The following is a 27453-nucleotide window of genomic DNA, read 5'->3' as shown; positions in this document are numbered from 1 at the left end:
TCTTTCAGCTCTGTAACATGCTATCATTTCTTACAACTTTTGCACGAGCTGTCTCCTCTGTTTAGAATGCTGTTTCCCCAGACCCTTCCATGGCCGCTCCCAGCTCAATGTCATAGCCTCAGAGCTTACCATCTTGCATTTGCGTTGTTCTCACTCAGCCTCTACCCTGTTTTATATAGGAGATTGGATAAGGGTTCCTGGAGGTGGTGCCATTTTGCCAAAGTCTTAGAGGACGTGTAAGAGTTTACTAGGCAGAAAATGTGGGAGAGGTACATTCTAGGCAGAGAGAAGAGCTTATCCCAAAGCAAGAGGGTGTGAAAGAGCTCATTATGTTTGGGAATAGTGAGTAGAAAGGTATAGCTAGAGAATTAAGTGTGTAGGGAAGAGTAAATGGCACAGTGGCTGGAAAAGTAGGTTGGGACCCAACTGTGAAGGAATATATACGTCTGCATGTTAAGGACTTTTGATTCATCCTAGTAATGGTGAGTTAGCAATGTTTTTAAAGTAAGGAAGTAACATGGTCAAATTTAACATTTAGAACAATAAACTCTTGTAACAATGTAGAGGATGGCTTGCAGGAGAAAAAATAGACACATAGACTGCAGCTTTTTTTTTTTTGCTCTACGTGGGCCTCTCACTGTTGTGGACTCTCCCGTTGCGGAGCACAAGCTCCGGACGCGCAGGCTCAGTGGCCATGGCTCACGAGCCCAGCTGCTCCGCGGCATGTGGGATCTTCCCAGACCCGGGCACGAACCCATGTCCCCTGCATCGGCAGGTGGACTCTCAACAACTGCGCCACCAGGGAAGCCCTAGACTGCAGCTTTTTGTCCTAATATTCTAAAGCTTGGGAACTTCCAGTTCATCCAGTTCATATCCTAAGTTTATTTAATGATTCCTAGTAGATTCCCTCTCATCTTCCTGAACTAGTTATCTTAGCTTGTCTACTTGCAGCATCGTCTCTATGCCTTTTGTTGAGTTAGTTGCTTTTTTCTGGGTATTTCTTAAGATATGGTGATCTGTCACACATAGTATTTAGGTGTAAGGAGGAGATGCCAATGCTTTCTGATTGATTTTTAATCTCTTTCTCAATGATGCCTTGCCATTTGCTGGCCTTTTTATTTAATAAATTTGTTTCATGAACTGGTTCCTGTGAGGCAACCATAAGTCCTGTGGATTGGATGGCTTTCATTTTCTAAACTTTTAGTCTAAAGTGGGGAAAAAAGTCTATTTAACAGGCATTTATTCTGTCAGGCACTGTGCATGATTCTAGAAACTTAAAGATGAATGAAGACTGTCTCTGACCTCCAGGAACTCAGAATCTAGTAGGATAATTCAAATTGTTTTTTTTTAATGACATAAATATTTTTTAAGTCTACTTTTAAAAATATGGGTTCAATTTCATTTCCAGTCCTTATCCACATGCATAACCTGTGTACATTAACATTTATAGAACACTCCACCCAACAATAGGGTATACATTCTTTTCAAAGAGCACCCAGAACATTTACTAAGGTAGCCCATATTCCAGATCATAAAACAATTCTCAATAAAGGCAAAAAAGATTCAAGTCATATAAGGTTTCTCCAGGTATATCTGACCACAGTGGAATTAAACTAGAAATCAGGGACTTCCCTGGTGGTCCAGTGGTTACGACTCCACATTTTCACTGCCAAGGACCCTGGTTCAATCCCTGGTCAGGGAACTAAGATCCCACAAGCTGCACAAAAAAACCCAAAACAAACAAACAAAAAAACCAGAAACACCTTTGGAAAATCCCCCAATATATGGAAATTTTGAATAATACACTTCTATATAACCCATGGGTCAATGAAGAATTCCAAAGGAAAATTAGATAAAGTTTTCTATTTTAGTATAATTTTAAATGTTTATAAAAGTACAAAATCACATTTTTGAAGATTGGAGTTCTTTTTGTGGGAAAATTTTTAACTAAAAATTCCATTTCTTTATAAATATACAGCTTTTCAGGTCGATCTTTGTTGCTAAGTGCAGGCTTTCTCTAGTTGCGGCGAGTGGGAGCTACTCTTTGTTGCGGTGCGTGGGCTTCTCATTGTGGTGGCTTCTCTTGTTGCAGAGCTCTAAAGCAGAGGCTCAGTAGTTGTGGCGCACGGGCTTAGTTGCTCCGCGGCAAGTGGCATCTTCCCGGGCCAGGGCTTGAACCTGTGTCCCGTGCATTGGCAGCCAGATTCTTAACCACTGCGCCACCAGGGAAGCCCATCTGTTTATTCTTGAGTGAAACTTGTTAGTTTGGGTTTCAAGGAATTTTTCCATTTTACCTAATATGTTAAAAGAGTAGTGTTGTCCTACTATTCCCTTAGTGAAAATGACACAAATAGTTATCGCTGTGCATACTCCAGGACAGAGGAAGGCACAGCTAATTTTTGTGGGCTACCAAGAAGGATCAGAAAATCCTCCTCTGTTTTACACTACATGAAAGTGTAATTCCCAACTCTTTTTGCAGCACTGAAAATATAAAATAACAAGAAGGTACAAGTCTGTAATTGTCTCTGAGCTCCAGTTCAATTTAAGCCATGTCCTCTTAACCACTTTCTCGAAATGCATTAGTTTTCTTTAACTGCCCAAGAAATGGGAACATTTATTTTTCCTTGCAAATTCTCCCAAAGCTCTGGTCTGTTGACCCACTGTGGCAGTCCAAAATGATTTGTCTGTAAATAGCATTTTAAACTAAACATGTAAATCTCATACAGTGGCATCACACGTAGTTTCTGCTTTGCTTTTATGGAAGATAAGTCTTTGAAGAAGAGCCTAGTAGCTCAGCATGAATTTCATGACCTGCATTTCTTAGTAGCTACTTCGCCTTTAGCATCTTTCTGCTTGGTGAGTTGATAAAAGCTTGTCCTAGTTTCTTGAATCTGCTTTGTAAGAATAAGTCAGACTGCATTTTTTCTTTCTATTGTTTCCTTGAAGTTTAAAACTATTTGGTACATTTATATTTGCTCTTCTGTGGTTTTCAATTCCAGGGAGGATTTTCTTCCCTATCAATCTCTTCATAGGTCCTCTGCAGAGCCAGAGATGTCTATTAATTTTCTCTTTATAATTAGAAATTACAATCTGATAAATTGGCGTCTCAGCATATCCTCTTTTGTGAGTATTTTTCCTATTGTTTTGAGTTTGATGTTTCCATTCCTTATGCAGTAGTACTGTCACATCTCAAGCACTCTCTATGTTTTGACCAATTTCATAATACTTGCTTATTTTCAGGATTGTGGAGTTGATTTCTGATTTACTGGTCTATCTGGATGATTATTTGTTTAGGTAAAAATTTCAGACCTATGTAATGATAATTTAAGAAGCTGAAAAGCACATCGAAATTGAAGGCTGACATGTTTTTCTTTTCTTACATTCAACAGGGTCACAGAAATGCACTTGACTTTAACAATTCTTGTGTATTTCCCCTTTTCTTAAGACCTGATGTTGTGTATGTTTCACTGAAAAACTTCCTTCACTACTGACAGGTTGCCAAAACCTATTTGTGTAATGTATGGCAGAAGAGAAATCTAAAAGTAATGGCTCCCTCTTGGGAAAAACAAACACTATATGGAATGTCATCATTTCTGCTAAAAAATTTTTTAAAGATTTTTAAGCCACTCATTTATTGTTTGTTTGTCTTCAGGTTATAATGCATGCCTATTATAGAAAAAAAATTAACAATATGGAAAAGTATAAAGAAGAAAAATGTAAGCAGTAATTCCACCACCATTAAAAAGGCTACCTGCTATTTCTGTGCAACCCCAAATTTTCTTGAAGCCTTAGCTTAGCGACCACCTGCCCTTTTCTAAGTCTTCCTCCTCAATAGACTGTTTAGGACATTGAGTGGAAGACTGACTTTAAATATAAGGGCCCTTAGGATTTTTATGGAAGGGATGGAGCTGTAGGAAAAACCTACAAATTGCTCCAGAGATGACATCTTGTTCTTATTTAGCTTTCTTTGAGTCATTAACAGTCGGGCGCCACTGGTGCTGAAACTTATCATTATTATAACCACAAATGGGTTAATGCCCAAACAAAGCTATATTCTTTGGGCTGGTTCCCAGCTCCACCACACAGACCCCAACAGCAGCACCGTCCGAGTCCCAGGATAATGCCCCACAAATAAGGGGATGTCAAATGTTCAGCCTGGACTCAAAATTCTCTTCTTTTGTCTGGGAGCTTCCAGTTGCTGGCAGGGCAGAGCAAAAAGAAAAATAAATAAATAAAACCCAAGCCAACAAACCCTAAAAAAAGAGGCTGTGTGGTTTAGCGGTCAGACCACTAGCCTGGAGGTTGAGATCGCTGAGATCCTGTTCCAGCTCTCCCACTGACTGGCTGGATGATGCTAGACAAGTCATTTTCCCGACATGTTCCTCGGTTTCCCTACTTAGAAAAGGAAGAAGTGCATTAGAAAGTTTTATGAGGACAAATGAAATGATCTGAGAATAGCTTCAGGTTGCTTGGAAATAAAATGAAATTGTAATCTTTCATTATTACCATCCTATTACTATTACTTTATTTTATTTTATTTTTTTGCGGTACGCGGGCCTCTCACTGTTGTGGCCTCTCCCGTTGCGGAGCACAGGCTCCGGACGCGCAGGCTCAGCGGCCAGGGCTCACGGGCCCAGCCGCTCCGCAGCATGTGGGATCCTCCCGGACCAGGGCACGAACCCGCGTCCCCTGCATCAGCAAGCGGACTCTCAACCACTGCGCCGCCAGGGAAGCCCCTTATTACTTTATTAATAATATAGTAAAAAGCCACAGCTGTGAAAGTTATGAAACTCGCATAACTCTCAAGGTGCATGGGGTAGGGGAGGGGTTGGGAGGCAAGGGTGGAGGTAGAAGGCAAATGTTTTTTTATTATGTGCAGGACTTCACATCAAATACCAAATTAGTTAACTTATTACCTCAAGATAATAAATGCTGCTCTGAGTTCGGCTCTGTCCCTTTATCCTTACCACATCCAAACTCAGAGTGACTCACCGGAGCCTAGAAATGAGACACATATACAATTTTAAGGGAAACGGAGAATTAGGAGGTTTGAAGCTTCTGCTGGAGAAGGCTAAGAATAGACCACTCGGAACACAAAGAGAAGAACCTCCTCTTTCCTTTTTCTCCCAGTGTAGGTGGTCCACTGGTTTCCCAATCTTTCCTTTGATAGAATGATTTTTGTTTTCTTTCTTTCCACAAAACCTCACCTCATGTGGGGGAGAGCTAACTTAAAAAGTGAGGCCAGTGACCTTTTCTACTATGTTTGAACTGTGACAAGTGGTACACACCACTAACCCATTGTTGGGCGTGGAGAGGTGCAAAAAGAGAAATATCCAGATATCTGGGAACTTGAAAACCAATGAACGCTCTCCCCTCTTAAAGGAAAAGTGAGCAATTAGGGATATAAGGGAAAAAATCCAATAGGTGTCTTTGTTTGTGCATCCCATCCCCCCAAGAAGTGAAGTGTCTTCGTAAGAAAAAAAAAGGAAAAGAGAAGACACTTGGGAAGGGTACCAAATAGTAAAGGATAGAAGTAGAAGGAGGGGCTATAAAGATAAAGGGGAATTTGAGAGGAAATGTCAATGAAGTCATAGAGAATTTAATGAGCACTTTCTGGACGCCCAGCCTTGTCACAGGCAGAAAAGACACATCCCTGACCTCAAAAAGCAGCCAAGATATACGCATGTGGAAGCACTTTGTAGTAATTTAAGATGATAATAAGATAAAAATAGGTAATGGGATAGTAAATGTTTATGGGAATTTAGGGGTGGGAGTTATTATTGTGATTTAGGATAACAGTTGTATAAAGCAGGAGTAGTTATGAAATTCAGAAATTGCGGGTATATGGAGGGCTGGCAATAATTTTTCGACACCGGGAAATATGATGGTTTCAAAGGAACTCTCCACCTCAAATTCCTCTAAAACCAACGCCTCAAGAAAGGGACTCCAAAGAAACTATGACCGCCGCGAAGAGACAGCTCCCGGAACTAGTGTGGCCAACTTGGCGTTGCGATACGGAGACTGTTGGCGTGACACCCCCTCCGCCTCTAGCCTCTCCTCCCGCCGCGTGGGTGCCATGGCAACAGAGAGAGCCCTTGACCGGGCTTCCGGAAGCGGGAGAGCTGGATCTCTGAAGCTACCCTGGTCAAAGGATGCTGAGTCCGGAACGCCTAGCCCTACCGGACTACGAGTATCTGGGTAGGCACTTCCTTCAGCTTCGGGGAAGGAAAGAAGTGCAGACGAATTAGGCCAGGGTTTGGGGAGGAGGCCGAGGCGAGGTCTGAGTGGGAACGGGTAGAGTGGGCTAGGGAGGGGCGGGGTGGGGGCGGGCCAGGGCCTGAACTTGTAAGGCCCAGCGAGGAGGAAAACAGCATCTGGGAGTAAAGAATGCTGAAGTGTACCCGCTGGAGCTCAGACAGTGTGGATTGTGCCCTAAGTGGGCTAGGTTGGAGTTGAGAATTGAGGAGCCTTTGGGGGTATTACTGATATGCTGCCAGTGGAGTAACCTTGGAACCTTGAAGTGCCAAATCAGTCATTCTGTGAACAATCATTTAACCGTTATAGCGGCAACTAACATTTTTGAGCATTTGAGCATTTCTTTTACATTAGGCACTATGCTAAGCATTTTATGTGCATTCTTTATTGAATCTTCATAACAGCCCCAGGAGGAGACGGTGTTTTTCTTCCATTTTGCAGACGGAGAAACTGAGGCTGAAGAGGTGACTTGCACAAATAAGGCCACACAAGGCTATAAAATGGTAGGGCTAGGATCAGAACCTAATTTGCCCACTCCTGAGCTTGAGCTCTTGACCATTAAGGCTATGGCTGTAATACTTTACACACACTGTAACACCTTCAGTGTGTAAGGCATTTACTGGATGAAAGAAGGATATATGTATGTTGTGTGTATGTATGTAATATACATACACGTATGCACACGTTTTAAAAAATTATTATACTTTAGGGCTTCCCTGGTGGCGCAGTGGTTGAGAGTCCGCTTGCCGATGCAGGGGATACGGGTTCGTGCCCCGGTCCGGGAGGATCCCACATGCCGCGGAGCGGCTGGGCCCGTGAGCCCTGGCCGCTGAGCCTGCGCGTCCGGAGCCTGTGCTCCGCAACGGGAGAGGCCACAACAGTGAGAGGCCCGCGTACCACGAAAAAAAAGAAAAACAAAAAATTAATATACTTTATTTTTTAGAGCAATTTTAAGTTTACAGAAAATTGAACAGATATTATAGAGTGTTCCCATATACTCCCTCTCTCTCTCACTCAGAGCTTCCCATTATTAACATGTGACATTAATATAGTACATTCATTACAACTGATGAACCAATATTGATACATTATAATTAACTAAAATCCACAGTTTACATTAGGGTTCACTCTTTGTTTTGTACAGTTTTATGGGTTTTGACAAATGCATGATGTCATGTACCAACCATTATAGTATTATGCAGAATAGTGTCACTGCCCTGAAAATCCTCTGTGCTCTGTCTATTCATCCTTTCCTCTGTCCCCCAACCACTGGCAACCATTGATCTTTTTACTGTCTCTAAAGTTTTACATTTCCAGAATGTCATGTAGTTGGAATCATAGAGTAAGTAACCTTTTCAGACTGGCTTTTTTCACTGAGCAATATGCGTTTAAGGTCCCTCCATGTCTTTTCCTGGCTTGATAGTTCATTTCTTTTTATCACTGAATAATATTCAATTGTATGGATGTACTATACACATTTTTTAATGAAAAACAATTCTAGTTTAAATTTTTGAATTAGTAGTATGGAAACTAGATTAAAAAACATAAAGAAGTTTAGAATGAAAAGTCTCTTCCAACCCCTTTTCCCCCATCTGCCAGTTTCCATCCATCCTCAGCCCCCCACTAGTAACCACTATTTCTGGTTTCCTGTGTATCCTTCCAGAGTTTAGTTTATTATGTATATAAGGGAGAATACACTTTTTTCATTCAGTATATCTCGGAGTGATTTCTGTGTCAGTGAGAGCTTTCTCATTCTTCTAAAAAAATGTTTAGCTACATAGTATTTTAAATAATTTATTTGACCAGTTCTCTGTTGGTACACATGTTGTTTTTAGCCTTTTGCTATTACTGAAAATACCCCACTGAATAGCCTGTAATTTTGTGCCGTTGCTAGTATATCTGCAAGGATAAATTCCACAAAGTGAAATTGGTGGGTCAGGGACATATGCATTTTAAATATTGATAGATATTGCCAAATCGTCTTTCACAGGGGTTGTACCGTTTTACACTGTACTAGCAATGTAAGAGTATGCCTGTTTCCCCATAGTCTTTCCAACAAAGTATATCAAACTCAAACCGTCAGAGTTTTTCAACCTGTTAAGTGACAAGTAGTCCCAGGGTAGATTTAATGTACATTTCTTTTCTAAAGTTGAGCATCTTTTTACCAGGTTTAAGGGTTGTGTGGTTTTTGAAAGGTGTGTGTGTGTGTATATATATATATATTATATGTATATATAATATATATATATAAAGAGCATTGTTATATCGCAGATAATTTTGCATCCAATGAATAATAATATCAGTGTCTAACGATGCCTAGACTTTTGCTAAGGATTTTATGTATTTTATCTTATTTACTCAGTACTAATGAATCTATGAAATATTTGAAAAGCCTAGTCTATTGTTCAGTTCCTTGGATGTTTGCGTCAAAGTCTTAACATATTTAAATTATATGTCTCAAAGTCTTGACATATTTAATATACTGGTGCTTTGGTGAGTAGAAGTTGGTGGTCCCTCCATAAGTGACTTTTTTCAGCCACTAATTCAGTGGCAATGTTGATAATTAATCTATAAACAGAATCAAAATTTCAGGTTGGTTGTAAAAGCTTCAATGTCCAACCACTTGTCTAATTATTGAACCCTGGATTATTGAACCTCCTTCAGGTTCTGTTGCATATTTAAGTGCCTTAACTCCCTGTCCCATTCACCGTCTGGACGTTCATACTGCCCTAAGCAGGGTCATACTACTCATTGGCTTCCTCATGGTTCCTCAGACCATACACCTCTGCTGAAATGCATTTGTCTTTAGTTGAGAACAACCCTGCCCATTACAATTTGGTCTCTTTTAGAGCATGCTGTTGCTGTTTTGAAGCATTCACCCTCAATATAATGACCACTGAAAATCACCCCTTACAGATTAATTTAATAAAATATTTTCTGATTTGAAAATTTAAATACCTACAGAGGTTATTTTTTATTATTATTTATTATTATTATTATCATTATTTGCGGTACGCGGGCCTCTCACTGCTGTGACCTCTCCCGTTGTGGAGCACAGGCTCCGGACGCGCAGGCCCAGCGGCCATGGCTCACGGGCCCAGCCGCTCCACGGCATGTGGGATCCTCCCGGACCGGGGCACCAACCCGTGTCCCCTGCATCGGCAGGCGGACTCTCAACCACTGCGCCACCAGGGAAGCCCCGGAGGTTATTTTTCGCTTGGCTTTTCTTCTTCCTCCTCCTCTCCTCCTCCCCCTCCTTCTCCTTCTCCTTCTCCTTCTTCTTCTTCTTTTAAACAAATTATAAAGTCACATGTGTAGGCCTAGAGAAGAAAATACACATAGAAAAAAAGAAAATTGCATAGATAGGAAAGCTCTAGGTATTCAGTGCATCAGAAAAGTGAAAGCTCAATATCCCTTGGTAAGTGTGTCTGGAGACCTCTTTTTAGTGTTATGGTATAAATGACAGGGATACCTATTCAGTGAATATCCATAGATTTTCCTTTCTACCTGCTAGCCAGGGCTTATATTTACCTTTTTGACTACTAGTGAAGAAAACAGCCTTTCATCTTGTTGGGTAAACTGATCCATTCCCTGCTGACTTTGTGGATTAGGAACCTGTAATCATGGCCTGGAATGGCTTAGGATCTTAAGATCATCATTACAGAATTGACTCCATGATGTTCGTGCCTGCAGTCATCAGAATGGAGTGATAGGAACTATGTTAATGCCCAGGTGTGAATAGAGAGAGGAGAGTCTGGTAAGGAGATGAAATAAATATACAGCCTTTGAAAGGTTTCCACTTTATGAAAGCTACTTATTGGAAGCCTCTGCCAAAGGCTGAGGTGTGTCTGTGTATCTGGTTGGGTGTGGAGAGTTCTCTAGAGCTGAAGGGCAGCCTGTTCTGGTCCCAGTTTGCAAAACACACTACCTACGTGCTGCCCTGAGTGTAAGCATGAGGGTGTGAGGTTTATTATTTTACCCCACCTAAATTGGTGAGGTGCTTGCTTTCACTTATGCTTCAATTTGCCTCTTCTGTTTCTATGGCTACTGCCTATTCTCACTAAGACTGGTAGTGGATTGGCATAATAGATAACTCCAGGAAATCAGAGATGGTCTTTGTCCTTTGGAGGCTATAGTTTTAGAGGAATCACAATAAACTGGATAGTTATTTTTAAGCTATAGTTTTTGAGCACTTCATTTATGCTTAGCACTGTGCCTGAACTCATTTAATCTTCACAACCACCATACAGGTAGGTATTATTATTAGTCCTATTTAGTAGTTATTAATATCGTCTCCTCATTTTACAAATAAGGAAACTGAGGCTTAGAAAGGCTAATTGATTTGTACAAAGTCACATAGGTGATGATACATAAAAGCAGGGATTCAAATCCAGGTTTACTGGATTCCATGCCTGTTTTTTCCTCTCTACCAATAAGATAAAAATAAACAAACCAAAATATCTATTGCCTGTAAAGGGCAGTGATCCTTGCTTCCCTTTTTTTTTGTTGGGGGGACCTCTCACTGCTGTGGCCTCTCTCGTTGCGGAGCACAGGCTCCGGACGCACAGGCTCAGCGGCCATGGCTCACGGGCCCAGCCACTTGGCAGCATGTGGGATCTTCCCGGACCGGGGCACGAACCTGTGTCCCCTGAATCGGCAGGCAGGCTCTCAACCACTGCGCCACCAGGGAAGCCCACTTGCTTCCCTTTTAAGAATGGAGTTCTTAAACAGTTCATTAGTTGCAAATCAGTTTCCTGAAGACAGGAATTGTATCTTTCTCATCATTGTATACCTACCTTTCACAATATAGACACTTTATACGTACATATGTGTTAAATTGAACATGAATAATCTGACCTTAGGGTCCCCCAAATGTGAGCAATATGTGAGCAATAACTAAGAGTTATTAAGTACTTACTCTGTTCCAGGTAACATTTTATGTGCTTTATAAACAGTAATGCACATGAAGATAGTTTCAATTTTTATCTCCATTTCACATATGAGGAAACTACAGCACAGAGGTATTAAATAACTAGTTAGTGAGTCCTAGAGGCAGAATTCTAATCTAGCAATCTGACTCCAGAGTCCACATTGTTAAACTCCATGCTATGACTACCTTGAGCAACTCCAACAGTGAGGCTCCAACTATTGCATAGACCTGCTTATAATGGTTGCATGGATTCTGGAGTAAGTTCAGGTGACTCCAAGGGCTTAATTTAACATTTCTGCCAGGAGGGGGCATCCTAGGAACCAGGATGGATCAGGGAATAGTAAAATTCCAGTTCCCTCTTGCCACTGGACTCATCTCTCAAAGGCAGGCAATAAGGAAGATAACTTCTAAAAATAAACCATTTAGGAGAGTTTTAATGACAATAACCTATGTACTTTGTGTAGCTGTGTGACCTTGAAGAAGTTACTCAACCTCTCTGTGCCTTAGTTTCCTGATATGCAAAATGTACTTACCTCATACATGTAAGCTTTTAGAGCAATGCCTGGCTGCTACATTGTAAAAAGAGGATACACAAAGATGAGTAAGATACCTTTCCTTCTAGAGCACCTGGGTAGGTGCTCAATAAATATTAGCTGCTATTATTACTCCTACATTTTAACAAAAATGTAATACATCTGTGGCAGCCATGAAATTGTGCCTCTCATATCCCCTATTATGTGGAGGGGAGGGTAATTAACTCTGAAGCCCAGCTCTCAATCCAACACCTTGTTCACATTGAGGTCACACTTCCCACAGTCTGCTCCCAGTGGATGACTGGGTGGGGAAGACCCACTTTTTTTTTTTTTTTCTTTTTGCGGTATGCGGGCCTCTCACTGTTGTGGCCTCTCCCGTTGCGGAGCACAGGCTCCGGACGCGCAGGCCCAGCGGCCATGGCTCACGGGCCCAGCCGCTCCGCGGCATATGGGATCCTCCCAGACCGGGGCACGAACCCGTATCCCCTGCATCGGCAGGCGGACTCTCAACCACTGCGCCACCAGGGAGGCCCGAAGACCCACTTTTATGAGAAGTGTGACTCCTCTGATGGTGACTTTGGCTTGAGGACTCCCACTGCACTGCAGTCTAATACTCTCACTCCCTCGCTCTTCTTTACAAGGGTCAACCCTGCATTGTGGTCTGTCAGCTCTCCCAGCTTCTTCCAGCTCCCTCCCCATTTTCCCTCATGGGCTTTTCAGTATATCTCTTGCATGTCTGATCCTGTCTCTTGTCTGCTTCTCAGAGTACCTGGACTAAGACAACATCCAACAGTAACTGATATAGTCCCTTCCAGTCATGAGGTTGATACAGTTTTTTCAAGCCTTGACAAAGGTTCTGACATATGATTCTTTCTATGTTGAAGATTATTAAGTGTAACTAATCTTATTATTTTGCATTTGCTGATATCATAGCACATGATATTTACTTGTTTTACTGCCAGACACAATTTGTTTTTTTGCTTTTGGATGAATCCTGATAAGCAAACTTATTTTTGTTTGAATATAATTAGTGAATCTTCCAAACCCAACCCTATGCTAGGAAACATTGCTATTTACAGTAAGTCAACAGAAATACTGTTAGGACTTTAGAATGCTTGGGTTGTTGCAGAAAGAAAAAGAAATATTACAGATGTTACGCTGACTTCCTAAATCTTTGGAAACTAGGTTTATAATATATAAAGCTGGTCACTTAAAAACAGTAATGAACGTGTTCACAAAACCATCTCTTTCCTTTCTTCTTCCCCCCTTCCCCTTCCTTTCTTTTCTTCCTAATTGTTCCTTTCTTTCTTTCTTCCTGAATACCTTCTCTAGATAAAGCAAAGCATGAATATAAAGTGTTCCTCCCTACAGGAAACTTATGCCAAAGATGGGAGATGGGACATATTCATAAATGACTGTAACACAAAGTGACAGTGTTAATAAGTGCCAACCAAACTGGGAAATCGCCAAGACACCTGCATACATACAGTTCACTTGCTCTATAACGACAGTTATTTCCCATCTCTGGCATAAGTTTCCTGTAGGGAGGAACACTTTATATTCATGCTTTGCTTTATCTAGAGAAGGTATTCAGGAAGAAAGAAAGAAAGGAACAATTAGGAAGAAAAGAAAGGAAGGGGAAGGGGGGAAGAAGAAAGGAAAGAGATGGTTTTGTGAACACGTTCATTACTGTTTTTAAGTGACCAGCTTTATATATTATAAACCTAGTTTCCAAAGATTTAGGAAGTCAGCGTAACATCTGTAATATTTCTTTTTCTTTCTGCAACAACCCAAGCATTCTAAAGTCCTAACAGTATTTCTGTTGACTTACTGTAAATAGCAATGTTTCCTAGCATAGGGTTGGGTTTGGAAGATTCACTAATTATATTCAAACAAAAATAAGTTTGCTTATCAGGATTCATCCAAAAGCAAAAAAACAAATTGTCATGACAGGGGCAGCAGTTCCCTAGGTGGCCCAGTTCTGGGATGTGACTTTGGGATTTGTTCCTGGAAATTCAGCCTAGACTCTGTTTCTTTCACCTTTCTAAGAATTCTGTAAACTACTTAGTAAATGTAATCAATGTGTTCCTTAATTTTTTATTTATTTATTTTTGGCTCTGTTGGGTCTTCATTGCTGCACGTGGGCTTTCTCTAGTTGTGGTGAGCGGGAGCTACCCTTTGTTGCGGTGCGCAGGCTTCTCATTGCAGTGGCTTCTCTTGTTGCGGAGCACAGGCTCTAGGTGCACGGGCTTCAGTAGCTGTGGCACGTGGGCTCAGTAGTTGTGGCTCACAGCTCCAGAGCGCAGGCTCAGTAGTTGTAGTGCATGGGCTTAGTTTCTCCACGGCATGTGGGATCCTCCCGGACCAGGGCTCGAACCCATGTCCCCTGCACTGGCAGGTGGATTCTTAACCACTGTGCCACCAGGGAAGCCCTAATAATGTTTTTGCTGGGGAGAAAAAAGAGCAAGTGAGTTCTAAGGCATGTTGTTTGTTGACCCTTACCCATCCCCATTTCTCCAAGGTAACTGATTGCAGGTGATGTCAGTGTTATTCTAGGGTTTAAATTCTAGGGTTCTGTAAATTATTTACTTTGCTTATCATTTATATATTCAATTAATCTTAAAATCTTTCCTCCAAATGCTGTCCAAAAGTTGGGGATATCTTTTATTTGTTATAAATACCACATTTGCTAAGTGAGTAAATTTAGGAAGCTGAGTAGGTAATTAAAGTTTTAAAAACTAATAATAGTAGATCAGAAGAGACAAAATGAGCCATTAGCTTATCTCTAGTTCATTATCCTGTTTATAGCTTTCTTAGCACTTATCACAATTATCTTATTTATCTATTTGTATATTTTGTTACTGTCTGTTTCTTACTAGAATGTAAGCCATAAGGGCAGGCTTATTCTCTCAGTATCTCCAAAATCTAACACAGTGCTTGGCCCAAGTTAAGTGCGCAGTTGTTAAATGAATAGTCTGCTTTAAGTAGTAAAATAATTTTTTTTTTCAAATGAAAGGACTCCAGTTCAACAAATAGTTATTGAATTCCTACTGTGTGAGAGACACTAAGCTTTTTTCTCCTTCTTTCATTGACAAAAAAAAAAAGGATGACTGATTAAAATCTTTCCTCTGAATGCTGTCCCAAAGTTGGGGATCACTATTATTTGCATAGATACCATGTTTGCTAAATGAGTAAATTTAATTTCATGGTTGACACATTTTCTTTGTTTCGGTTACACAACAGTAAGGTTTAATTCATTTTTTAAAATGATATTTTATGAAGGAAGGAGATTTTATACAATTTGGGGGCATCTCCTTGAGATTCCATCTTCAGTTGGGCAGAGTAATATGCTCTAAGACTGGAATTACCCTTGTCAACTAATCCCTGGGTCCACTGTGTTGGGATGCCCTTGCGCTACTTCCCTACGGGCCTTAGGAAATTGCTCATTCTATGATTGGAATTTCAAGTCAAAACACATTTATCTGAGCAGAATTTTAATGATTTATCAAAGAGAGGAGGGATTTTCCCAAACACATCTGAACTTACCAAATTACAGATCCCATTAGCTATGTTTTCTCTTAAGCACCTTTCTTTAAACAAAGTAATTACTGCTGAAATCATCCAATGGATTTTTCATAAAAGCTTGTGACTAAGTTTTGTTTGATTAGCAGGAACACAGTAAAAGTAAATATTGTTTGAGAAGGCACTTTCAGAGCCCTTTCTTTTTCTTCATTGAATTAGCTTTTTAAAAGCACCGTTCTAAGGAGAGAGTAAGAGCCTTTCTCCAGCTGTCCTATTGTGTAGCTCAAGGTCTTGTTAATGCTATTATCTGGCCCTGAGATTACAGGTAATTGTGGTAAAACACAGGCTTCAGTTTCTGTAATCTAAGACAGAAATCTGTTTGTGCACTGGCCTTTGTATCAGGTGTTTGTTAAATTCAGACTTCTCTCACCTGGGATAGCCCACTGCCCCCCCCACCCCCCCCAGTAAACAAAGGTATCTGGCAGGGATGGGGCTACGTTAGAGCCATTGCCATTTTTTTTTCTTTAAAGATCATGTGGCAGAACTCCTCCTGTGGCCAACTTACATACAACATGTGCACTAAATGGGAAAATTATATATTTTAAACTAAGCATGCTTGAGACAATAACGCTTTTGAATGTGAAATGTACCAAAAGGCCGCATGTCTCTGGCTTTGCTTGTCAAATGGAGAGGCTGCCAGAACCACTCGGCTCCATGGTTCTCATGCCCTAAAGTCCTGCAAATTGACACGTAAGTAGACAACACACAAAGAAGCTCAGCCCATGAGAAAGTGAGTTTGGGCGCTTGGGCTGGCTTCCTTTCTCTCTGTGTGGATTTCTTTCCAGCTTTGCTTCTTCTGTCCTATCTTAGTTTTTCAGAAAGGAGAGATTAAATGTGTCTGCTATTTCAGCATGTTAACTGCACAGGCAACATGAGGCTAGCACTCAGGCCACTGTTCAGCCTGTCATATGGAAGGAATTGCTTTTCAGGGGAGATTATAATTGTGTATGTAGCCACACAAATGCACATTCTGCCTGGAGGAAAATGCACAGAAGAGGAGGCCTTATGCTGCCACTCAGGTCTCTTTGTGGAGGGCTGCATAAGAAGCCCTTACATGGCATAGTCAACTCTTTTGGGCTTAATGAGTCATCTTTTTGTGTGATGCCTACTTCAAAAAAGGAGGAGGGCGGGGGCTGGGGGGAGAAGAAGCAGCACACTCTTGCCCAAGTGAGTTGCTTTTATTGGCCCTGCAGCTTTGTCTAACAGTTTTGTATATTCCTGATGACATCATTTATAATGCTAGTGCACAGAGAGTAAACAAAAAATAATTTAGCTTTCAGGCATTTAGACAAAACTCAAATAGTGCAATTTAGAGAAATGATAATAAGCTTTATAAACAGTGAGCACATGTGCTTAAACAGCAAGCACGACCCCACTCTTTTTTGGAATGTGATGTGTTGAAAGACGGCTGTAGAGAAAACTAGAAGCTTGACACCTTTGAATTATGTGCAGTTTAGACTTGAGTCCATGGTCTAGTGTTAATCCCAAGCAGTATGTTCTAATTAGTGGATAAAATACAAGCTACCATGTGAGTAAGTCATTAAGCCTCTTGAGCCCTAGCATTTTACCTATAAGAAAGGAAAAGGTAATATTACCACCTACTTCACAGGAATGTTAGAAGACTGAGAAGATAAAACATGTGGAGCTCTTTATAAGAAAGGTATTTTGTAAATAGAAAATAGTATTATTATTCTCCTTCATCAAATTTCCCCAACACATGGAGTTGATAAAAGCTACCTCATAGGAGGTTGAGAGGATGAATTAATTAATATATGTCACGTATCTTAAAGTAAACTATTTAATGAGACCTAAAATTGATTGTCTTTCTTGATAGTCTCTAGGCCACCAAACCTGATATTTAAACACATGATTAACTTATAAAGTCTTATATGTGTCATCAATCTTTTGCCTTGTCTTCAAGGATTGGCATGGTAGAGGATAGTGAATATACAGGTAGAAGACAATAGGTTAGGTCTTCAGGAAGAATGACCCTGCCTTTTTTCTTTTCAAGGTTATGCCTATGAATAGTCTTTGGAGTCTTGCTAATTTTTTTTAAATTAATTTATTTATTTAATTTTGGCTGCATTGGGTCTTCGTTGCTGCATGCGGAGGCTTTCTCTAGTTGAGGTGATTGGGGGCTCCTCTTCGTTGTGGGGCACGGGCTTTTCATTGAGGTGGCTTCTCTTGTTGAGGAGCATGGGCTCTAGGCGTGCGGGCTTCAGTAGCTGTGGCACGAGGGCTCAGTAATTGTGGCTCGCGGGCTCTAGAGTGCAGGCTCAGTAGTTGTGGCACACGAGCATAGTTGCTCCGCAGCATGTGGGATCTTCCCGGACCAGGGCTCGAACCTGTGTTCCCTGCATTGGCAGGCGGATTCTTAACCACTGCGCCCCCAGGGAAGTCTGAGTCTTGCTAATTTTTGTTGCCATGTCTGGACATAGGTAGAGACTGTTTTGACCTTTGTTCTTCCAGTAAGAATTTGGTTTTGATATCATGTTTCTAAAGAAACAAACTCATAAGGAAAAGAAGTGATTGTTTTGTCTCACACTGTGAACTTTTCTTATCATATTTCTTAGTGGTTAAGAGAAAATAATTATTGTTGAAGGACCTGACATCGAGTTCCCTAACTGGAAAGCCCTTAAACTCAGCCAAGTAATAAAACCAGCTTTAGTTATTATCTTTAGAGGAGAGGGGACACCAGAAGAGAATTTATATTTTTTAATTGACAAAATTATCGCTAACATCTCTGCTTCCATTTTTGTTGGTATTTTCATAAGGTTTTAGGCAACAAAACCTGAGAAGACCCCCCTCATGTAATTTTCAAGTTTAAAATTTCATCTGTTGTTTCCAAGTATAGTAACACTTGGGTAACCTCACTTCCCAGATTTAATTTTCTATTAGATGACACTAAATGGGAAACACTATTTCATTTAAATTCTAAATCCTTAGCAGAGATTATTTCTCTTACATTTTTTAAAATACAGAGATAATATTCCAACTTCTAAGTAAGTCCAGCCCCCCAAATACTGTCTTAAGTGGGAAATATATTCAAATAGATGTTCTTGGTATGGCAGCTGGAGTCGTTCTCATATACAGGAGGACTGGAGATAGACAGCAATCTCATTCAGTCCTTACAAGATATTTGTGAGGCAGGTACCAGCCTGATCCTCACTTTTCCATGAGGAAACTGAAATTTAGGTTATGTAACTTGCCCAAGGTCACCAAGCTAGTAAATGTGGAGGTGAAGCTTGAATGAAGTTTATCTGACCCTAGAGCCTGTGTTGTTAGCTGCTTTGCTTTTAGGTCTGATTTCTCAAAGCCCTCTTTCCTATTCAGTTCACAAGGATTGAAGGGTTAGAACTTAATATTTTAACAGAAATGTCTACAGAATATATGATATATTCCCCAGATTCTCTGGTATAATAGAACATAATTTAACATTTCTTTATGTTGTGGTGTCATTATTTGAGACATCATTTATTATATTGTACTGTAGATGTGTTATGACATTTACTCATGAGGGTGGATGCTAGGAAACGGGGACTCAGAGAACTTAAGTAAAATTTCCAATGTTTATATATAATAGATAGCAGTAGGTGGAGCTAAGATTTGACTCTAGTACTTCTGGTTCCAAATTTAGTGGTTTGGGTGCCAGTCAAGCAATGTTAGTTAAATCTGACTTTATAATTATTAATTAATGATAAGAACTTCCCCCTATGCTCAAAACTCCCCTCTCTCCAGACTAATGTTTCCTACTTGGTCAGTAAGATGTTGAGGTATACTGAGATTTTGTACTTTAGGTGCTTTTGTGCCACTGATCTCAGGGTGATGGTTGAGCAGCTGTTATAAAAAGATCCACCACCACAACTGCCCCTCCAGTGCAATGGCTCATACAAGAAAGAACTTTATTTCTCTCTAACTTAACCTGAGTCCAGGATGCAGAAGGCAGGATCTGCTCTAGGATTTCATAGGATTTCAGGTTAGCAGGGCAGCCATGCCATTTGAAACCCATGGTTTCTGAGGATGCCTCCATTGTAGCCATTTCCAGTTATAGAAATGAAAAGGGGAAGGAACAAGTCCAGGGCAAACACCTTTTAAGCAAGTAAGGCAGAAGTTGCAAACATCACTTGTGCTCACATTTCATAGGTGAGGACTTAATATAAGGCCCCTGCTAATTGCAGAGGAGCTTGGGAATTGAAGTCCAACCAGATAATTGTGTGTAAGAAGAACAGGAGCACATATTTTGGTGTGTGCAAACAATAACCTGCCATACCTGGTATGTGTATTGTTAGTAGGTGCTTGCCCTTATTCAGAAGCGAAGCACAGATGTATCAGTGGGTGTTTGACTTTTCCTCCCCTACCTCTACCTCTGTTAAGTATAGAGTATTTTATCCCTTGTCCGTGTTCTCCACTCTTCTGCCTTATGCTACTACTGAGCTTGGTTGCTCCCTTTTTAAAAAAAATAAATTTATTTATTTTATTTATTTTTGGCTGTGTTGGGTCTTCATTGCTGTGTGCAGGCTTTCTCCAGTTGCAGTGAACAGGGGCTACTCTTCGTTGCGGTGCATGGGCTTCTCATTGCGGTGGTTTCTCTTGTTGCGGGGCACAGGGTCTAGGTGCGCAGGCTTCAGTAGTTGTGGCACTCCAGCTCTAGGGCACAGGCTCAGTAGTTGTGGTGCATGGGCCTAGTTGCTCCGTGGCATGTGGGATCTTCCCGGACCAGGGCTCAAACCAGTGTCCCCTTCATTGGCAGGCGGATTCCCAACCACTGCGCCACTAGGGAAGCCCATGGTTGCTCCCTTTTTATTATTCTTTTCTTTCTTAACTCTGTGTCTCCTGTCATTTCTCTTGGAACACTTCTCTGTCCTTTGTAAACATTTCCAACTGATCAGAATAGTCCCTTTCTACACTTTAGTGAGCACATGGAATGTTAGCGTTTTAGTTCTCTACTGTTGTGTTGGCTGCTGGGTGTTGGGGCTTACTTTGCTGCCAAATAAAACTTCTCTGAGTGGGAGTTGGACCCATTGTAGGAACTTAAATCTTGTTTCCAGAGAGCTAGTTTTACAATAAGTAAAGATATTTATCTTCCTATACTGAGAGTGAGAGTTTTAGAAAAACAAGGAAAATGTGGTGCCACAGAAAGTGGGGGAGGAGTGAGTTTCAAGATGGAGGGAGTGTTCAGTAATATCACTTGTCTCAGAGAGGTCAAATAAGATAAGAGCTGCAGAAGAGATTGTTAGTGGCATTAGGTGCGAAGTTTCAGTGGAGTAGTGTGGTAGGATGCCAGATTTTCCTGGATTGAAGAGTAAATGGGAAGGGTGAGGGATTAGAGACAATAGGTAGGCTGGATTTGTTTCCAGAAGTTCAGTGGATTGGGGAAGGAGGAGGGGGGTGATAGCAAGAGTAGGGAGAGTTTATTGTTGTTTTTAAGTTTTTAGGTGGCAGAGAGACTTGAGTATGTTTATAGGCTGAAGGAAAGGGAGCCATAGCAGAGGAGAGAGGGAGGATCCAAGAGAAGAACAAGATGATTAAATGATAGAATACTTTTTCAGAAGAGGTGGGAGGGAATTCCAGGATCAAGGCAGAGGAGCAAGCTTGTTTTTGGAGGTGGGAATCAGGGCTATATTTATCCATTGGGCACTATAGGCATTGTGCCTAATCTATAAACTATTTTGAGATCTTTGAAAATATTTGATACCTATAAAATATTTATTGACCCTAAACTATAGGTAAATGTTTAATTATACATTTATAAAACATAGTATAATGTCACTTTTATTGTTATATTTAGTGTGGACAAACATTTTATTATATTTGAAAGCAGCTTATAGGTAAGATTTTTCAGTTAGCAGGAATTCCCAAGTGAGAAATCAGGTCCTAAGATGGCTTTAAAACAACTCTACAAGGATATTATTCAGCAATAAAGAAGAAGGAAGTCCTGCCACTTACAACAACATGGATGGACCTTGAGGGCATTATTTTAAGTGAAATAAGTTAGAGAAAGACAAATACCATATGATCTCACTAATATGTAGGTAATATTTAATATCTTTAAAAAACCTGGACTCATAGATACAGAGAAAAGATTGGTGATTGCCAGAGAGGTGGAGGGTGGAGGGTGGGTGAAATGGGTAAAGGTGGGGAAAAGGTACAAACTTCCAGTCATACAATAAATAAATCCTGGGGGTGTAATATACAACATGGTGACTGTAGTTAATAATCCTGTGTTGTATATTTGAAAGTTGCTAAGAGAGTAGATCTTAAAAGTTCTCATCACAAGAAAAGTAATTGTAACTGTGTGTGATGATGGATGTTAACTAGACTTACTGTGGTGATCATTTCACAATATATACAAATATTGAATCGTCATATTGTACACCTGAAATTAATATAATATGTCAATTATATATCAATAAAAAAGAAAAGGAAACAAACCCTGACTCTACAAAGAATAATTGTATTTGAACAACAGACAGCAAGTAAAAATGGTGAAGGAGGGCTTCCCTGGTGGTGCAGTGGTTGAGAATCCGCCTGCCAATGCAGGGGACGTGGGTTCGAGCCCTGGTCCAGGAGGATCCCACATGCCGTAGAGCAACTAAGCCAGTGCGCCACAACTACCGAGCCTGCGCTCTAGAGCCCGTGTGCCGCAACTACTGAGCCCACGTGCCACAACTGCTGAAGCCCGCGCGCCTAGAGCCCATGCTCCGCAACGGGGGAAGCCACCGCGGTGGGAAGCCCTCGCACCACAACGAGGAGTAGCCCCCGCTCACCCCATCTAGAGAAAGCCCGCATGCAGCAACAAAAACCCAACGCAGCCAACAATAAATAAATTAATTAATTTAAAAAAATTGTGAAGGACAGAGTTAAGCTTAGAAATGGAGCTGAAATTTGATGTTCTTTACCTGACCACTTAACCTCGTCTTTGTCTTTGAAGTAAGATTCAAGGTTATCTCCTTAGAGTTAGGGAAACAAAAGTAAAAGGCATAAAAGAGAGCAAAGAAAATTTGTATTGCTGAGGAAAAGAAGAAACAAGTTGCTGTAGGAAGGAAGAAAGATAGCTTGACTAGGGACAAGTATAAGAATTCTGAGCAGCATTAAGACATTTGATGTAAGGATGTATAAATAAATCCTTTGAAAAAAGAAGCAACAAAGAACGTAAATAGGAACAAAGTTGACTATGTAAATTCTAAAAGAAAAAAATACAAAAATATTGCAAAGTAATAATTAGATGAAATGATTAAAAAACTTTTAGGAAAACAACATGTTAAAAATAATGGGGGGCCTCCCTGGTGGCGCAGTGGTTGAGAGTCCGCCTGCCGATGCAGGGGATACGGGTTCATGCCCCGGTCTGGGAGGATCCCATATGCCGCGGAGCGGCTGGGCCCGTGAGCCATGGCCGCTGGGCCTGCGCATCCGGAGCCTGTGCTCCGCAACGGGAGAGGCCACAGCAGTGAGAGGCCCGCATACCGCAAAAAGAAAAAAAAAAAAAAAATAATGGGTAGGGCTTCCCTAGTGGTGCAGTGGTTGCGAGTCCGCCTGCCGATGCAGGGGATGCGGGTTCGTGCCCCGGTCTGGGAAGAGAAGATCCCACGTGCTGCGGAGCGGCTGGGCCCGTGAGCCATGGCCGCTGAGCCTGCGCGTCCGGAGCCTGTGCTCCGCAACGGGAGAGGCCACAGCAGTGAGAGGCCCGCGTACCGCAAAAAAAAAAAAAAAATAAATAAATAATAATAATGGGTAAAGAGGGAAAATCCAAATAGAACAAAAACTGTTTAATTTAATTTATATTTTTGTTAGCTACAGAATTTTATCAGTCAAATGGATTTATGGAAGTTTTAACAAAACACAATAGTACCATACCACCCAAACTTCTCGCCTCTAAATCCCACTCCTCAGAGAAGACTACTTACAGATTTTTTCACCATGTCTTTTGATATTTTGCTACATATTTTAAAGTAACATGCTTAAACTACTCTCCTTGATTTTTCAGTTATAGATGTTATCTAATGACTTCTTATGATGGATTTAGTGCTTTTATATCCTCTAAATTTCCTTCCTCCTAGCTTTCTAATAAAACTATGATTTTTGCTTAAGTTAATATTCAGTGTTTATCATCACTAAGGAAATGGTATGTATACATTAGTCATGTGGTATGTACAAACAACATGTACAAACAATAAGGTAAAATTAGAACATTTAGGAAAAGACTAAAGGGGAAAATTTGGAAATAAAAAATATATGGATCTTTTGCAAACATTTATCATATGCAAAGAAGTTTTTGGTTAATAAAAGGTAGAAATTATATATATTGCATCCTCAAGCTATAATAAAATAAAATTAGAGATAATGAAAGTATAATTTAAAAGTTACCTAACCACAAGGATAGTTTAAAAATTACTTTCCTTTACAACTGTGTTAGATAATAAATTTGAGAAATAAACTATTTTTTGATCCCAGCACAATTAAAATCTATGGGCAAAAAGCAATACTTTAAGGAAAAATTATTGTTATAAATTAATAAGAAATAAAAAGGTGATTAAGCTTAAAGAATTTAGAAAAGGAGCAAAGTATCAAACCAAAGAAAATATAAAATAGAATTAAATAATAAAACTAAAAGAACACAAACAAGTTGGTGATTTTTTTGAGCTTTCATAAACAAATAGTTCATAAATTACAAAGTTTGTCATTAACTCAGAAAAAACTGTCATCTTTCTTTTTTCTGTCAGTTTTATGGATGTGTAATTTATCATCCATAAATCACCAATTATAAGGGTAAGATTTAATAAGCTTTGATACATGTATATAGCCATGTAATTATCACCTCAGTTACGATATAACATTTTCATCAGCTGAAAGTGTCCTTATGCCCTGCTCCTATGTTGAAACCCTAATCCCCAATGTGATGGTATTTGGAGGTGAGGCCTTTGGGATGTAATTAGGTCATGAGGGTGGAGCCTTCATCATGGGATTATATGAAGAGACACAAGAGAGATAATCGCTCTTTTCACCCTGAGGAAGAAGGTGGTCATCTGTAAACCAGGAAAGCTCTTTGGTACTATATACTAAAGTTGAACATACCCATACCCTATGGCCCAGTCATTTACTTCAAGGCACAGAACCAACTGAAATGCAGACATAAGTTTACTAAAAGACTTATGCTAGAGTGCTCATAGTGACACCATTCATAATAGGCACAAACTAGAAACTGAAAACATGCTGTCAACAGGGAATTGATAAATAAATTGTGGTATATTCAATAACGGCATATTATGCTGCAGTGAGAATTAATGAACTCACAGCTGTATGGACAAACCTCACAAATATGATGTTGAATGAAAGAAGCCAGACACAAAAGACTGCATACTGCATGATTTCATATTTCCAAAACAGGAAAAATTAGTCTATGTATTTACCCTTGGGGGGGCTTACAGCTGGAAGGAGACTCTAGGAGGTTTTCTAGGGTACTGATTATAAGTGCAAATTCATATTTTTCTGTATACTATGATACTTTCATAGAAAGTTTTTAAAAAATTGTGTTACTTAGCTTTTAACCTAAAGATACGCAAGTAAAATAGAACTGAGGTCCCAGAAATAGATGCCAAAGTACATATCCATTTAATTTGTGACAAACTAAGTGTAACAAAATAATGTGAAAAATTCATTAGTTGAGATAATTGGAAGGAATATGGAAGAAATAAATTTAGATTCACACTTCATACCATGTGCTGCAATGAATTCTAGTTGAATTAAAGTGTTAAAATACTTTTAAAAATTTTAAAGTGAAAAATTACAGTCAATCTGCATGCCCATCAGTAAGAGAATGGTTAATAAATTATGATATTTTTATAATAGGTATTACCATGCAGCCGTTGAAAAGAATGCGTTAGACTAATATGGAAAGATGTACATTAAGTATTAAGTGACAAAATAAGTTACAGAATGTGTACAAAGTGGTTACATTTTGTAAAAAACAAGTTAACGTTTGTACATATATGTATGATTACACATAGAAAAAGTTCTGGAAGGATGTAGAACAATCTGTTGACAGTGAATACTCTGAGAAATTGAATTAAGGAAGTGCTTACAAATGAGGAAGCCTCACTTTTTACTTTATACCCTTCTGTATTGGTCTGTTACATTCATGTGTTGCTTTTACAATTAAATTTTAAAGTCCATATAAGAGGAAAGATAACCTAACTAAATATTCAGATTAACAATAATTTAAGCTTTGCAAGTTAAGATATTTTTGAGTTAGTTAAAACAAAAAGCTTTATACTGGGATGTCTGCAAAGAAATTGGTCTTCTTTTTTTGAAGGTGGCATAGTCTCTCTGGAGAACAGTTTGGCAACGCATAACAAGAGCCATAAAAATTAGTATATCTTTTGATCCTAAAGCCCTACTTCTGGGAGATATCTTAAGGAAGTAATTCAAAAGAGAAAATAAATTGTATAAAAATGTTTATAGCTACATTATTTTTAATAAAAAACTGGAAATAATCCAGAAGCAAACTGAGGTAGATTAATACAGTGGAATATGATATTATTATATCATTAAATAATTCCTAAGAAGACTTTATATGTGTGTGTGTGTGTGTGTGTGTGTGTGTATGTGTGTGAAAAAGCATGTACAAATTTTTTTAAAAAGTAGAACTCAAATATAAAAACCTATGGATTTTGGTGAAAATGAGAAGGGACCATAGAGATATGTAAATTCTTGCTATTTTAAGATAAAGGAATTCTGTGTTTCAATAATGTTTTAAAATGCAATAACAATATTGATTTCTAATTTTAAAAACGTATTAAACTAGATGGCCTAATAAGGTTGCTGTCAGCTCTATGCTTTTATAATCTTAAGAAAGTGAAATTGAAAGTCATGTTGCTTTGATCTTTTCCTTCTCTCTCTAGCACCATTCATATCTTTGTCCTTAGTTTAATATTTTCCTTAAACTAGGTCCATTAATGAGTCTCTGCACTGAGTCATTTTGTTTTGGGAAGACAAAGTATAAATTCAGAGAAGTAGAAGAGAATGCAGTAATTTCATTCTCCATATCTATTTATATTAACTGTTACAAAAGCAAAATGTTCACTTATGCTTAATCAGGCTTCCAAATAGTTCTAAAGAGTATCCTTCTCCCCCATAATCTAATGAGGAAAATTCAGTTTGGAGGGGGGTTAAATACCTTGCATAATGCCCCATGGAGCCATCTATAAGACAAGGATTAGAAACCTGGGCTCATGTAACAAGACCCTTTGCTCAGGCTGTTAGCCTGGGGGCCTCTCTGTGGGATGGCAGTGCAGGGCTGGGATCAATTCACTGTTTACGAGCTGGACTAAAGGTCAGTTCACCTTTCCTTGAAGGGTTGAATTATTTGAGCAGTATAAACTTCCTGATAAGAGATTTCTGGAAGCAATTGTAGAAGTGGCTTATACCACCAACAGGTGGAACTAGATGGAATCTGACCTAGGCTGTCCAAAGAGAAGGGGCCATTAGAGAGAAATTCTGCTTCCCCTCTGCTACTTACTTACTTCATGTGCCACCCCTCATTTGTTCATTTTCCTCTCTAGTGCAAAATGCAGGATCAAAGGAAATGGTGCTGTCATCAGTTCAGAAATTGAACAGAATGCTTCCTCGGTTAGTAAATGGAAAAATTTATTTTAAAATGTCTTTATGTAAGTTCTATGAAATACTAAGATATTGATTTGTGATCTATTTTGCAATCAAGGTATTTATGTTCATATTAATTATTATTAATCATGGTCATTTTAAACTTTCTGAATATCTCTAAGAATTATCCACTGTGATTCAGTGGGTTATGTTTACACTTACGAGATTAAAGTTCAAGTTTCTGCTCTATCATTTATAAACTGAATGACCTTGGGCAATTTCATCATTTGTAAAATGGAGAGAATAATCCCAGCCTTATCTGACTCCTAGGTTGGTTGCAAGGTTCAATGAGATAATGTATGTGAAAGTATTTAGTAAACTTTCAGGGCATTACAGATGTTACTGTTCAAGTTACAAAAGTCAGTAAGACCTTACCGTGTTTACAACAATGGTCCAGCATTGAAGAGAACAGTACATCTCTTCAGATGCTAGGATAATGTCTGGAAACATTTTATGCTAGCCTAACATGCACTAACCTAAATCAATGGATAGGCC

General features: G+C 39.6%; 1 protein-coding gene across 2 annotated transcripts in view; it reads left to right on the top strand.

Moving 5' to 3' along the window:
• Window positions 1-6059: 6059 nt before the first annotated feature.
• The window catches only part of CSTPP1 (centriolar satellite-associated tubulin polyglutamylase complex regulator 1), a 199865-nt gene continuing 178471 nt past the window's right edge, over window positions 6060-27453 (top strand). The window contains exons 1-2 of one of the 2 annotated variants that reach the window (XM_082628617.1): window positions 6118-6198; window positions 26859-26925. Coding sequence is in view for 1 of the 2 variants with exons in the window: in XM_082628616.1 (XP_082484742.1) it covers window positions 6153-6198 (46 nt within the window). In the remaining variant the exon portion in view is untranslated. Of the gene's footprint in view, window positions 6199-26858; window positions 26926-27453 lie in introns of both variants that reach the window. The other variant, XM_082628616.1, reaches the window with a different exon arrangement.

This window comes from Mesoplodon mirus, assembly GCF_964341445.2.
Source record: "Mesoplodon mirus genome assembly, chromosome: 7".
NCBI classification, from domain to species: domain Eukaryota; kingdom Metazoa; phylum Chordata; class Mammalia; order Artiodactyla; family Ziphiidae; genus Mesoplodon; species Mesoplodon mirus.
Note: the sequence above shows the minus strand (reverse complement) of the source record. Positions and strands in the feature narration are given on the sequence as shown.